Source organism: Eumetopias jubatus, unplaced genomic scaffold (genome assembly GCF_037043125.1).
Source record: "Eumetopias jubatus isolate StellerSeaLion01/CBP00866 unplaced genomic scaffold, mEumJub1_p1.0 scaffold_5, whole genome shotgun sequence".
NCBI classification, from domain to species: Eukaryota; Metazoa; Chordata; class Mammalia; order Carnivora; family Otariidae; genus Eumetopias; species Eumetopias jubatus.
In genome coordinates this window covers 24,793-40,228 of record NW_028274811.1, presented here as the reverse complement: position 1 = coordinate 40,228, position 15,436 = coordinate 24,793, and the positions used below count along the sequence as shown (strand labels likewise).

The window sequence follows — 15,436 nt, the reverse complement described above, 5'->3', positions numbered from 1 at the left end:
TGAAAACTAAGCAAATGCTTTCCTGTGGTTTAGTCCAACTTCCAGAACACAGTTTGTTCTTCTTTTTCTTTTTTTTTTTCTGAATGCAACAACGAATATTTTCTTCCGGAAAAAAATCTTATTGCAGCTGGTACAGAGATAACTACAGATATTTGAAAGTGTCTTCAAATACAGATCAAATTCTGCCACTTATGTTCCAAATATAATTTCCCAAGGGAAAACAGTAGAACGAATTTTCCTCTTAGAGGAACTGAAATAATAAAATGTGGCTAATTTTGTTGGAGGATTAGATATACAACACTTTCCTGTGTATTTCTTATGTGTCAGATAATAAACGTCTTTACCCCTTTCCTCAAGACCCCAAAAGATGGGGCACCAGAGTGGCTCAGTCTTTAAGCATCTGCCTTCAGCTCAGGTCAGGATCCCAGGGTCCTGGGATTGAGCCCCATATCAGGCTCCCTACTCAGCAGGAAGCCTGCTTCTCCCTCTCTCACTCCCCCTGCTGTGTTCCCTCTCTCATTGTGTCTCTCTGTCAAATAAATAAATAAAATCTTCAAAAAGAATCCCAAAGACTTTGCACTTTGTTCTTTAAAGACTATAAAGACTTCAAGAGGTCTGTAAAAAGTTCCTGGTCTCACAAATAACCCAAATAAAAAATAGGCAGGGGACATGAACAGACATTTGTCCCCAGAAGACATGCAGATGGCCAAAGAACATATGAAAAGATGTTCATCACCATTACCATCAGGGAAATGCATATAAAAACTACAATGAGCTATCACTTCACACCTGTCAGAATGGCTAAAATCAACAGCACAAGAAATAACAGGTATTGGCGAGAATGTGGAAAAAAGGAACATTGTACATTGTTGGGAACGCAAACTGGTGAAGTCACTCTGGAAATCGGTATAGAGTTTCCTCAAAAATTTAAAAATAGGAGTACCTGGGTAGCTCAGTTGGTTAAGCGTCTGCCTTCAGCTCAGGTCATGGTCCTGGGATTGAACCCTGTGTCAGGCTCCCCCTCAGTGGGGACTCTGCTTCTCCCTTTTCCTCTGCCCCCCGTTCATGGCTCTCTCCCTCATTGTCTCTCTCTCAAATGAAGGGGGAAAAAATCTTTTAAAAAAGTTAAAAATAGAAGACCCTATGATTCAACAATCACACTACTATTTTCTCAAAGAGTACAAAAACTAATTCAAAGGGATACAAGCACCCAGATATTTATAGAAGCATTATCTATAATAGCTAAGATACGGAAGTAGCCCAAGTGTCCATAGATAGAGGAATGGCTAAAGATGTGGTATGTGTAAACGAAATGCTATTCAGCAATAAAAAGAATGACATATTGCCTTTGCAAAGACATGGATAGAGAAAGAGAGTATGATGCTAAGTGAAATAAGTCAGAGAATGACAAATGCTATATGATTTCACTCATATGTGGAATTTAAGGAAAAAAACAAAAAGTAAACAGAAAAAAGAGAAAGACAAATCAAGAAAGACTTAGAGGGAGAAAGAGAGAAATCAGGCAATAGACTCGTAACTATAGAGAACAAACTGATGGTTACAGCGGAGATAGGTGACATAGGTTATGGGGATTAAGGAGTGCACTTATGATGAGCAAAGGTGACGTGTGGAATGTTGAATTACTATACTGTATACCCGAAACAAATATAACACTGTATACACTGTATATTAACTAATTGGAATTAAACTAAAAACTTAAAAAGTCAAAAAAAACCACCCCGCTTATATATTAAAAAAAGTTCCTACTTACAGAACAGGAAGGGTGAGCACTCTCTAAAGAGAATTTTATAAACTTGTGTTTTGTCCTCTGGATGCATTTCATCTAATATATGTTGTGATATCTTTGATAAATAAGACAAATCATATCTCTATATACGTATATGGAATATTGTATGTTGCTTGGCATTGTGGTAGGCTCTGAATCAACGGTAGAGTTTAGCAATGAGTTAGGAAGTTAAGCTCAGGGCTTCCTCTAATTGTAGAAATCATTCCAGTTTTAAACAATAAGTGATAATGATCCCATTGTCTTACTTCTACACAGTGCTTGGGTTTACAAAGTCCTACATTCCAAGGTAATACATTTTACAAATGAACTAGCTCAGAAAATATTTGGTAAAAAAAAAAAAAAAAGCTGGTTTTTCACTAGACACAGAGAGGGTTAGGGTTTAAAAAGACATCTCCAGGCCTGCAGGTGTTATGATCATCACTATTAATGAGGAATTAGAGCCTCACCTAGAGCTTATTTACTCAAATTCACAGAATCAAGGGATGGCACAGGGTGTTCTGGTCCTTCAGTGCTGGCTGCCAATCCTGCAATGGTCCAACGCCTTTCTCAGGGCCCCCATCACCTCCTGGTTTCTCAAGCTATAAATAAGGGGGCTGAGCATAGGAGTAAGGATGGTGTAGAAGATAGAGATCACCTTGTCATGGCTAGGGGCCCGGTAGCGCCGGGGCCTCAGGTAGATGAACATGGCTGCCCCATAGAAGAGGAAGACAGGTGTCAGATGGGAGGAAGAGATGGCCAGGGCCTTTTTGCCAGCCTGAGCAGAACATGCACTCTGGATATGAGCATAGGAGGCCACAATGATGGAGAAGGGAAGAAACAGCATGAAGATACAGCAAGCATATATAACGTTGTCAAAAATGGATGTGTCTATACAGGCCAGTTTCAACAAGGATAGCATCTCACAAAAGAAGTGGTTCACTTCCCTCAAGCCACAGTAGGGAAAGGTCATTACTACCACCATCTGGATCACACCATCTATTATCCCAAAGGCCCAAGAGCTCCCGACAATCTGGAGGCAGACCCTCTGACTCATGAGGACAGGATAGTGAAGTGGGTGGCTAATGGCCACATAGCGGTCATAAGCCATGAGTCCCAGCAAGAGCCCCTCAGATCCCACAAGACAGACAAATTGGCCAATTTGTATGCCACAACCCACAAAGGAGGTGGACTTCTTGCCAGACATGAAGTTTACCACCATCTTTGGCACAGTGGTACAAACCAACATGAGGTCCCTGAGAGAGAGCTGACTGAGGAAAAAGTACATGGGTATGTGAAGTCGAGAAACTCTGTAGATGAGGAAGAGGAGGAGAACATTCCCACAGAGGGCCACTGTGAAGACCACCAGAACGACAGAGAAAAGGACAAGGTCAGTTGGACTGCGAGAAAAAATGCCCAAGAAGATGAAGTCATCTGTGGTTGATTGATTCAACCATATCTCCATGTCTTAGTTGATGTTCCTGGTCACCTGTGAGTGTGAACAATAAATATTGGATTGACTGACATTTCTTTATTACCTCTGCATTCTACATCTTCAGCCAGCTGTTTTGTTTGTAACTCGTGAGACCTCAACAACATAAACTTTGGGACATAGAAGGGACACTCCTTTGTATTCCCATCTGACAGCAATAGAAGTCATACTAGCTTGTAGAATGGGCCAACTATCTATTTGTGTAAATCCTTACCGGGAAGTTTATCATAGGACCCCTCTGCAAGTAGAGTTTTGGTTTTATTATAGGATATTGAGTCTTTTATGATATCACACAGATTTGGTAAACTATGTTAAACATAAAGCATATATTTCTCCAAACTCATCTTGTCAAATGTTGTTGTCTTTTAGGACTCAGCACAAACCTGCTTCTGCCATTGAAGGGGTCCCAAGTAACCCCCGTGCCAGGTGATCTTTTCTCCTCTGGTTTTCTACATCACATTTCTTTGCCCTGAGAATGTGCTCCTTGGGTTGCTGTTACGGTTCATGGCAGCCTTCCAACTGGTTTCCCTTGCCTCTCTACCCAGCAGCTGGAGAGTTAAACCGTCTGAAATGCAAGTCAGATGATGTCACTCTTGGGCTCAAGACAGGCCATTGGCTCCCAACACAGATCCAGGCCAAACACTTGCAAGGCCCCCAAGTCCTATACAACCCACCCCCATGGATGCTCTTCCCACACTCAATACTGCAAGCTGGGCTCTGACTCTTGTCCCCTTACTCAGGGTGTTTCTGCTACCAGAACCTCCTTATTCTTTCCTGGCTCAAGCCGGACACACTCTTACCCTAGGACATTTACTTTCCCTTTTCTGTTCTTTCTTTTTTAAAAGAATTTTTTTATTTGACAGAGAGAAAGAAAGAAAGATCATAATTAGGCAGACAGGCAGGCAGAGGGAGAGGGAGAGGGAGAAGCAGGCTCCCTGCTGAGCAGGGAGCCTGGTGCGGGGCTTGATCCCAGGATGCTGGGATCATGACATGAGTGAGCCAAAGGCGGGCACTTAACTGACTGAGACACACAGGCGCCCCTACCTTCCCTTTTCATGGAATGTTTCTCTTCCAGCTAACTTCATGGCTCACCCTCACTTCAGTTCTATAATAAGTGTCATTGAGAACTTCTCTGCAAAGCCTCCAATGTTCCTATCTATGTGTGTGTTGACTTAATCAAATAATAGGATTAAGTAACAGGCAGTTGCAACCTCCAAGTTTTGAGAGCAGAAAGCCTGGATTCTTTCATTGCAGACGCTTTTGTTCTTGACCTGAATATACTACGAATTCGTGGCTGGATTCTTTCCTGTGAGGGACAGTGAATATCTTCAGGTACTTATAAATGACAAAGATGTTCTCCAAAAATGGGTGAGAGTAGTACCTAGGATACATTTGTGAGGAGTGTATTCACCTCTACTTCACTTCCCTGCAAAGAGGAAATGCAAAGACCCCACAGGACAGTTTTCTGATTTACCAATGAAACCTATATTCCTGATGTCACTTTTGCTCATGGCAGGATAACTGGCTCCTAGAAGAGTGCCTGGCATACATTATGTCCTTAATAAATATTGTTCAATGATTATTGTAAAGTGCAAACGACTAAAGAAACTATCCTAGCATCTCTCATGCTCATTTTTTGCTCTCTAAATTTATTTCTCTCTGTATAGTTAATGGCTTCATTGTGTTCCTAGAAAAAACACCATGAAAGAATTCACCTTGTCTCTACAATATTATTTTGGGGACAAGGTGACTCCTTGTTGCCTTTTAGCCCAACATGCAGAGATGACAGATGATAGAAAGATGATAGATAGACGATAGATAGATTATAGGTAAGTAGATAGATAGATGATAGAAGATATATATAGGCAAACAGAATGATCACACGTTAGACTTTGGATATCTCAATACAGAAGAAACTTGTAGTCCTCAACAGATTGCCCCCAATGACCCACATCGATGATACTTCTTCCAAACCCAGCAAACCAAGGAAGGAAGAGTGAAACACAAGAATCAAAATGACAGAAGCAGGAGAAATAGTGAAAGGAAAGACTCTTGCCCTCTTCCCCATGGTGGGTCCCTAAGCCCTGTCAGGCCTGAGCTAGGCAGAGGTGATCAGATAGGTTCTGAATTAAGTGGAAGATTTAAGTCGTGACTTGCATAAGGCTGGATCATAGCCTACTGAAAGCCAGTCTTGATTATTAGCTAAGTAGGGTGGGACTTACACCCAAAGCTGACCAGACAGCTCTGCAATCAACCTGATATCCATCAAGCGGTGGGCAAGAAGATTCCAGGTATGGAGGTGGTCCTAGCTTAAAGTAAAGCTCTTTTTTTTTTGTAACCAATCAAGTTTCATCCAATCACTATGTGTTTCCGATAAATGGTAATATAACAGATTTTACATGACAAATACAATTGCAAATTTTACAGACAATAGTCTAAAGGGACTTACACAGGCTGAAGTGGATGTGTGTCAAATCTGTGGGAGGTGAGAATAATAACAATGAACTTTAGATGAGCTTTATAGAATGAATTAAGTTTCAACAGGAAATACAAAGCTGGCAAAGTAAGTTCCAATGGAACAATAACTTGAACGAGAATGTGGAGGTGGTAATTCTTCAGTTAAATATTGGAACCAGAGAGATTACTGGGTATAAGATTAAGTAGAAAAGGAAGCTGGAACAGAAGAGTGTAAGATGGCTATAGGGAGTTTCTTCAAAAGCCAGGTTGCTGTGCCTGGAACGTTTGGCAGAAAACCTATTTTTTCTGGGTGCCTCTGTCTCCATCTCCCTGTGTCTTCTAACATCGCCCATCAATCCCCCTTCTCTTAGCCCTCTGATCCATTCTCTCTTCTCTGTGCATCAGTCTCCAACTGAAGCCCCAAGAGCTTTGTATGGCAGGTAAAACATTTGTTTTACTATTGTGAAAATAAAATGAAAACCGGTCAAATAAAACTGAAGACTCAAAACAAAAGATAAATTGGCCATTTTGCCCACTGGTTTCCAATGAATTGGTCATTTTAAAAAGTGACCTGCTTCCATGATATAAGGCCAAAAACAGAGCAACTGTAAAATCTTCATCCAACCTGGGATACTCTTCAGATGGCGAGAGAGTGCTGTCCAGGATTACACTGGGAAGACCGGCATAATATCTGTAGACCACAGGGCTATCCACAGTAAAATGTGAAAGGCACTGAGTTTAGAGAAATGTCTGACAGTTTTGGGATGACAACCATTTCCCTGCCACCATCTGACTCTTCTGAATGTGGGTACTCTTCTTTCCCTCCACTGGGTTTTAATGCCCATAAGGCTAGATTGTATTAAGTCCCCACCATTGATTCAAGTACAGTGTCTCACCTAGTGTGCTGTATCGTGGGCCTTCAGTAGATATAGAGTGACTTCATGGGACAGGTAAAGAACAAGTGTGGATTGCATGGTATAGAGGCAGACTACTGGGACAGTCACAGATGGAGACCCTGTGAGGGTCCTTAGAGTTACTGGGGAAGTACGGAATGTGTCTGCAGTTGGAGGTAGAGCACCAAGAGCAGCTTCCTGCCCTTGACAAGGTTTTCTCACACTATCCCAACTGGCCCCTCTCTGGTCCTGTCCCCAAACTCCCTGATTGGGTTTCTTTAATTGTAAGCTTGGGACCTACTCTTCCAGAGCTGGAGTGTGTGGACTTCCCTGGGAGTCAACAGCTTCACCCTCCTTGCCCAGGTTTAGTGTTAAGTACCTGCATTGGCAGTGGGAGACAGAGGCGAATCTGGGCCTCTGTGGAGGCCCACAATCTGGGCAGTTTGTGGAAGGTGGATTGGTGTCTGTGGGTGGGCTGGGATGCACAGGTGCTGGTTCTGTGCCCACCACCATCTCATCTCTTTAAGTCTCCTTTCTTTCATTCCACTTTTACTGAGAAGAGGCTGTTGTCTGTTTGAGTCTTACTCTTTGAGCTAGAGAGCCACAGGAGGGCTGAGCGTGATAAGGGCTTTGATAGCCTGGTTGAGAGGTGAGTGAGGGGCTGAGGAAGGACAGATTTGGAAGGTTATTCCTTCTCTCCTCTGACCCAGTAAGTACAAACTCAGGGAAGGACAATGAAATTATGTTGGTGTTAGAAGTTCCTCCACAGGATATCTGCTGGTTTTTTTCTTCCAGGGAACCCATTTAAAGGTGAGTGAGGGTCTTTTCCATATCACCTCCTTACCTCTTCCTTGCAGTTTCTATTATTGATTTCAGGTCATTCCTCCACTCCTATTTGTTTATCCGTATTTCATCTTCCTCTTATTGTCTGTCCCCTTCAGTTTTTTTTGGGGGGGGGAGGATAAAGGGCTTGAGCATGTTCTTTCTAGTGTTATGTCTTCTAAAACAGAGAGACAACAGATGAGTGGGAAGAGGTGCAGGTGAAGGAGAGACCGAAGGGCTGATATAGGACATAGAGTTAACTTGTCCCTAAAATTATACTGTAGAGTCAAAGTCTCCTTTTGTGCTGTCACTTTGAGGGAAAAAAATGAAGCCATTAACTAAACATCCCTGAAATAAATGAAGTTAGAGAGCATGAACTGAATATGTGAGATGCTAGAGTAGTTTCTTGAGTTTTTGCATATTATAGTTAATCTTTCAACAAAATTTGCTGAGAACATACTCTGTGCCAGTACTATTCTAGGAGATGAGGATCCCCACATGAGCAAAAGTGGCATCAGGAATATAGGTTCTAGCTGGGAAAGCAGAAAACAAATCCATGCAAATTAAATGTAGAATGCCTGATGGTGTTGAGTGTTCTGAGAAGCAAAAGGGCAGGGAAGAAATGGAGAGGGAAAGGGATTTCAATTCCAAATAGGTGTTGGGTAAAGCCTGGTTGAGTAAGTGAGGCGAAGCTGAAGGAACAGTGTTGAGTGTATCTGGGAAGAGTCTTCCATGAGGAAGTTAGAGCATGTACCAATTCCTCCTGAAATGCAGGGAGGCCAGTGACACCAGAATAGAGGAAATTCCAGGGAAAGCAGAAGAAAAGGAGGTTTGGGTGATGATGGAGGGCTAGCTAGATGAGTCTTCCTTTACTCTTGAAACTTATTTCTCTTCTATTTTGCAGAAACAACTTCACTCTAGTGCTTTGTACAAATAGATTAAAGTGGGAGCAAGGAGAGAAGGAGGAGGCAAATCCAGTTAAGGCCCATTGCCATCATCCAGGGGAGCAACAGTGAGAGTGTAGCCAGCTGGGACCTGCAGGAATGAGATGTGGCCAGGAGTGAATACATTCTTCAGGAAGAGTCAGCAGGGGTTCTAATGTGTGTGAGAAGAGAGGAATCAAGGATACACCATGTGTTGTTGTTCTGGGCAACGGACGGACTTGCCATTAATTGAGCTGGGAAGAGAGGGAAACAGTTGTTTCCACATGGGAGACCAAGTGTTCTGTCTGGTCATTTTAGATAGGTAAAGCCCATTGGACAAACAAGTGGAGGTGTTGAGTATAAGTAGAAATAAGAATCAGAGTTCAGAGGAGTTGTCCAAGAAGAGAGGGAAATGTCATTTTTCACCTGTGTAGGATTGTATTACAAGAGTTGGGAGGAAGGAATGGTGTGGAATGCATCTCTTTGTAGGTGCACGTGACTGAGTGCCTCTGCACACTGTTAGTAAGGCTGGTTGTCCTCAGCACAGGAGGAAGAACTTTTTTAAAAAATATATTTTATTTATTTATTTGACAGAGAGAGATAGTGAGAGAAGGAACACAAGCAGGGGGAGTGGGAGAGGGAGAAACAGGTTTCCCATGGAGCAAGGGAGCCTGATGCAGGGCTCGATCCCAGGTATTTGTCTTTCTCTGCTTGACTTATTTTACTTGGCATAACACTTTCTAATTCCATTCACATCTTTGCAAGTGGCAAGATGTCATTCTTTTTGACGGCTATTATTGCAGTGTATTTAAATAACACCTCTTCTTTATCCATTCATCTGTCGATGGACATCTGGTCTGTTTCCATAATTTCGCTAATGTGGACATTGCTGCTATAAACTTTGGGGTGCATTTGCCCCCTTTGACTCACTTTGCTTGGGTCCTTTAGATAAATACCTAGAAGTGCAATTGCTGGGTCATAGGATAGTTCTATTTTTAACTTTTTAATGAACCTCCATAATGTTCTCCAGAATGGTTGTACAAGCTTGCATTCATACCAGTAGAGTAAGAGGGTTCTTTCTCCACATCCTTGCCAACATCTGTTGTTTGCTCAGGTGACAATTTTAACCATTCTGACCATTGTAAGGTGGTGTCTCATTGTGGTTTTGATGTATTTCCCTGACACCGAGTGATGCTGAGCATTTTTTCGTGTGTCTGTTGGCCATTTGGATGAATTCTTTGGAGAAATGTCTGTTCATGTCTTCTGCCCATTTATTGACTGGTTACTTTGCTATTAGGCTGTTGAGTTTGATAAGTTCTTTACAGATGTTGGATACTGGCCCTTTATTTGATATATCATTTGCAAATATCTTCTCCCATTCCCTAGATTGCCTTTCAGTTTTGTTGACAATTTCCTTTGCTGTGCAAAACATTTTATCCTGATGAAGTCCCAATAGTTCATTTCCCCGCCCCCCCTTGCTTTGGAGACGTGTCTGGCAAGAATTTGGGGAGCTTCAGTTTCTTACATCAGTGTTTCATAGTTTTCAGAGTACAGGTCTTTCCCCTGTTTATTTAATTTTATTCATAGGTATCTTATTGTTTTTGGTAAAATTGTAAGTGGACTTTATTTCTCCTCCTGCTGCTTTATTATTAGTGTAGAGAAATAGATCTCTGTATGTTGAGTTTGTATACTGTGACTTTACTGAATTCATGTGTTAGTTCTAGCAGTTTTTGGTGGTCTTTTGGGTTTTTACATAGAGTATCACGTCATCTGTAAATATTGACAATTTTGCTTCTTCCTTGCCTTTTATTTCTTTTTGTTGTCTGGTTGCTGTGGCTAGGACTTCCAGGTGTATTTGAATAGTTGTGGTGATTGTGAACATCCCTGTCTTGTTCCTGACCATAAAGGAAAGGGTCTTAGTTTTCATCCTTAAGGAATGATATTTACTGTGGGTTTTTCATATATTGCCTTGATTATGTTGTGGTATGTTCCCTCAAACCCTACTCTGTTGAGGTTTTTGTTCATGAATGGGTGTGGCTCTTTGTCAAATCTTTTCTGCATCTATTGATGAGATTTTATGGTTCTTATTTTTTTAAAAAAAATTAATGTGATGTATCACATTTATTGATTTGTGAATACTGAACCATCGTGGTAACTCAGGAATAAATCCAACCTGATAGTGGTGAATAATTTTTTTAATGTATTGTTGGATTTGGTGTGATAGTATTTTATTGAGGAAATTTCCTCTAGGTTCATCAGTTATATTGGCCTGCAGTTATCTTGGGTAGCCGTGTTTTTATCTGCATAAATATAAATAAATAATAAATCTTAAAAAAATAAAAATTAAAAAAATAGTTTATTTATTCATTCATTCATTTGAGAAAGAGAGAGACAAAGAGAGCTAGTGAACAGGAGCAGGGGTGAGGGGAAAGTCAGAGGGAGAATCAGGTTCCCCACTCAGTGACCCCAGTACCCTGGGGTCATGACATGAGCCAAAGGCAGTCATCTGCAGAGTCCCTCTTTGCCTGCTGTGGGCAGTGTTTGGGACCTGGCTTGAATGTGGTGAGTTTTAACCTGGTGTGCTTTACTCTGCTTGTGAAATGAGACTTGTCACCACTTCCACCAGAACTGAGGCCGTGCCGAACTCTCTGGTTGGGAGACGTGGTGTGAGTAGTTGTTTGTGCTGGTGTTCTAAGTGAGGTGCCTGCTGTGCTGGGACGGAGGCAAGCATGCGTGAGAAGTGCAGTCCCACTGGAGCACAGGGTGTTAAGGCTTGGTGTAGGCCAGTTACGCAGCCAGTGTTGGCAGTGCGCTGCTTCCCACAGGTGGTTCTGTGCTTTACTGAGGGGCAAGGGTGGGAAATGAACCTGAGAAGCTCCTTTTTTTCCTGGAAAGGCAGCTCTGTGAATGCTGCTTCTCAGGGATGCACTCGGAGAAGTGTAATCTCCTCCCTGTATGCCCCAGGAATTCTTCCGATCACTGTCTGTCCCTGGGATGTTTTCCTGCTTTATCTCCGGGAGCAGTGCAATAACCCCCAGGCTTTATCCCACCCAAGCTCAGTGATCTTCAAAACTCCAGTCTTTAAACCCTACTGATTGCAAGAGTAAAAAATTCAGCCGCTCTTATTTTCCAAGCCAATGGCCTTGAGGATATAGTCCCTTGTAGGTTTCCTTTTCCCTGTTTCTCTCTCTCTCTCCCTTCTTTGCAATCACAGCTCCCTCCTCTGCAGAGCACCTGTAATCTGTTTCTCCCCTATACCAAGTATTCCTATCTTCTTCAATTTGGCCTCTTCTCTCTCTTTAGTTTTGGAGTTTGTTCTGTCAGTCTTCAGGTCAATTTCTGAGCTATTTAGGATGATTTGATAAATATCTAGCTACGTTCAAGGGATGTGGCAAGTCTCGGGTCCTCCTACTTTGCTACCATCTCCCCCCACCCAATTCATCATTTTTTCTCTTTTCTGATCATGCCCAAAGTTGCTATTTTGGTTTCGGCATCTGGGTGGCTCAGTTGGATAAGAATCTGACTTCAGTTCAGGTCATGATCTTAGGATTCTTGGTTTGAGTCCCACATCAGACCCTGTGCTCAGCAGAAAGTCTGCTTGAAATTCTCTCCCCCTCCTTCTGCCTCTCCCTCTGCCTTGCCTGTGTCCCTCTCTCTGTGCCTCCCCCCAGTTGGGCTCTCACTAATAAATAATTATGTATGTTTAAAATTGCTATTCGGGGGGAATTTTGTATGACATGTCCTTTAAACACAAAAACTGAGTTGTTGAATTTTTAAACATTAGTAGATAATTATACTGTTATATTACATTTTATTTGTTTATTATTTTATAATACTATATTTTTGTGAGATAAAGAGGAGAGCAGGAGCAGGGCTGGGCAGAGGGAGAAGCAGACTCCCTACTGAACAGGGAGCCCGAGGGGGACTCCATCCCAGGATCCTGGGATAACGACCCGAGCAGAAGTCAGACGCTTAACGGAGTGAACGACCCAGGTGCCCACACATGCATTTTAATAAAAGGAGCTAACAAAGAGCTCAGAGTGCCAAATGTGTTAAATGTAATTTCTAATTTTATCCCTCCTAAAACCTTGTGAACTAACAAAATCTTCAGCTCCAGTAAGGCAGAAAATTCTGTGGGCTTGACCTTCAAATTATATCCAAAACCTGTCGTCAACTTCTGCCACCTCCTTTATTTCTACCCTCATCCAAGTGCCATGATTTCTTATCTGACTTATTATATGAGCATCACGACGGACCTTACACAAAAGGCACAGTGATTCCTTGAAGCCTTAAGGCAGATCATATTTCCCCTCTGCTCAAAGTCCTACCATTTTACCCTGACCTACTAGGCCCTAGGCAATGTGGGCCCTATTCCCTCTGGCCAACGCTCTTTAGCTTTATCCCTGGCCCTCTCTGCTCAAGAATACTGTTTCATCTGCCTGGAACACTTTATATCTGTGGCCGGACTCTCCCAAGACTTACCATGGCCTCTCCCTCACCATTTTTTGTGCACACCCACGGACTCTTAGGAAGTGAATGCAGGTCTCTTGAGAGCAGTGTGAGTGAGTGATGGGGGGAAGATGGTTTGTCCAGTTCAGGAAGATCTTTGCAGAAGACATGGATCAAGAGATTATTTCCCAAATCCCTCCAGAGCCCCTGTGATGGAAACTATAGAAACCAGTTCCTGGCAGAGTCTTCTCACACCTCACTCTTGTTCCACATTTAGTCTCAATGATCAAGAATCAATCTGATCACAAAATTCCCTCTTTGCATGGAGAGACATGTTTGTATCCTCTATACTTTCTGCAGTGTGCCGCTGTCAGCATAAGTGGTAGACAAAATGTTCCAGCCATTTTTCTTTGAGATTTTATACTCTATTACTTGTACATAAAGCACGATTGCAAGAAGGCACAGAAATCTTTATGTTGCTGAATAACATAAGATACATGGAAATGGAGTTTGTATTCCAGTAGTTAGTAAGTAATTACTGCCAGAAATGTTGGACTTACTTTACTGGTAGCTATGATGGTATAGATAATAAATGGAAGTTTAGAGAGAGAAATAACCTTGCCCAAGGTAGCACAGCTCCTCTATGCTAGATTCTAGCATCATTACCACATTTCAGTGCACAAATGGGTTCTGAATGGGTTCCCCTCCTCACTCACTTTAAACATGCAACTCAGAATAAAGACTTCCCCTACCAACCCTAAGGAGAATTTAACTATTGCATGTGGGCCTTCAAACCATGGAAATTTTGGTGCTCAATGTGGGGAAAGATTCACTATGTAGCTGGTCATGTACCATCTTTTACCCTGCCATCTTCCGTCCAAATGGTTTTCTGATTACTCAGCTCACAGGCTTGCCCCAACCAGCCAGAGAGGCCCAATGAGTACAGAAGGAGAAGAGGAGCCACAAGAAAACCTGAGTTTGCAGAGGAAGGGGCAGACCAAGACAGGAAGCTTCAGAAGGGCAAGTATGCCTACACTCCCCATCTCTCCAGCACCTTCTTCAGGGCCCTGGTTACCTCCCTGCTCCTCAGGCTGTAAATGAGTGGGTTGAACATTGGAGTGAGGATGGTGTAGAAGATGGAGGTGCCTTGGTCTCCCACTGGTGTCCTACTGGAGGCCCGCTGCATGTAGCTAAACAAGGTTCCTCCATGGTATAGGCCCACCACAGCCAAGTGGGTGGAGCAAGTGGTCAGAGCCTTCTGTTTCCCCTCTATGGAGGGCATCGTAATGACAGCTGTGAGGATCCGGGTATAGGAAGCCACAGTGACCACAAGGGGCAGCAGCAGCATGACCACACAGCAAGCATAGATGAGATCCTCAAAGAGTGAAGTGTCAGCACAGGAGAGACGCAGCAGGGCAGGGACCTCACAGAAGAAGTGATCCACTTCCAGAGAGCCACAGTAGGGGAAACTAAAGACACCCCAGCCATCCAGGATGCCAGGGCCAGGAGAGTGCAAGCCTTCCAGTTAATGAGCAAAGGGTACCGCAGGGGGTGGCAGACTGCCACATACCGGTCATAGGCCATGACTGCCAAGAGGAAGCACTCTGCTCCTGTTACCATGACCACTAGGAAGATCTGAGTGGCACAGGCATCCCAAGAGATGGATTTACGGCCTGACAGAAGATTGACTGCCATCTTGGGCACCACTGTGCTCATCATGATCATGTCCATGATGGAGAGCTGACTCAGGAAAAAGTACATCGGGGTGTGCAGGTGCCTGTTGGCCTGGATGAGCAGGAGGAAGAGGATGTTGCCAAGTAAGACTACAGCAGAGGCCAAAAGGACAAGGGAAAAAAGGAATAAGTCATATGTTGAGTAGCTGAACAGGCCAAAAAAGATGAAATCTGATAAGGAGGTGTGGTTTCAGAGCTGCATGGCTGAGACCTTGAGAACAAACAAAGAAGCAAACAAATGAAACTACTAACCTGACATCTCCAAATACCCATCTCCTGTTTCTTCTAAATGACAGAGCCCAGCCCTCTGACATGGACCCACCCTTTCCTCCTGCAGTGACAATCCTATCTTTTTTCAGCTGCCCTCAGAAAGTTGCCAGTAAGACTTTGATCCTTACTTCGCTAAGACACCAGGGAGCCAGAGAATACAAGGGATAGAGAGAAGGGGGGTAAATGGAAGGTGAATAGCTGTAGAAGTAGGACAGAGATTTAAGAGGGGAGGTGAATTATTGAGGAACAAGAAAAAGAAAGGAGAGAAAGGGGGTGAGCGATGTAAGGACAAATGCAAATTTTATTTTTATTTATTTATTTATTTATTTGAGAGAGAGAGAATGAGAGAGAGAGAGCACATGAAAGGGGGGAGGGTCAGAGGGAGAAGCAGACTCCCTGACGAGAAGGGAGCCTGATGTGGGACTCGACCCAGGGACGCCGGGATCATGACCTGAGCTGAAGGCAGTCGCTAAACCAACTGAGCCACCCAGGAGCCCCAAATGCAAATTTTAAAAAAGAGAAGTGACACTCTCCTCCTTTCTCAGAGCATTTGCTTTAGAAAACTTATCATTGTAAGCTCCTTGTTGCTCCTAGGTGTTTAAACCTTTTAAAGG

At 43.0% G+C, this 15,436-nt stretch overlaps 1 protein-coding gene and 1 pseudogene across 1 annotated transcript; both read right to left on the bottom strand.

Annotated features, from left to right (window-relative positions):
• Window positions 1-2,312: 2,312 nt before the first annotated feature.
• On the bottom strand, window positions 2,313-3,248 carry LOC148164228 (olfactory receptor 2V2-like). The gene has a single exon (XM_088023574.1). It carries the CDS (start codon window positions 3,246-3,248, stop codon window positions 2,313-2,315), a length of 936 nt encoding a protein of 311 aa, XP_087879700.1.
• Window positions 3,249-13,849: 10,601 nt separating this feature from the next.
• Window positions 13,850-14,754, bottom strand: LOC148164227 (olfactory receptor 2M5-like; annotated as a pseudogene).
• Between the last annotated feature and the right edge of the window lie 682 nt (window positions 14,755-15,436).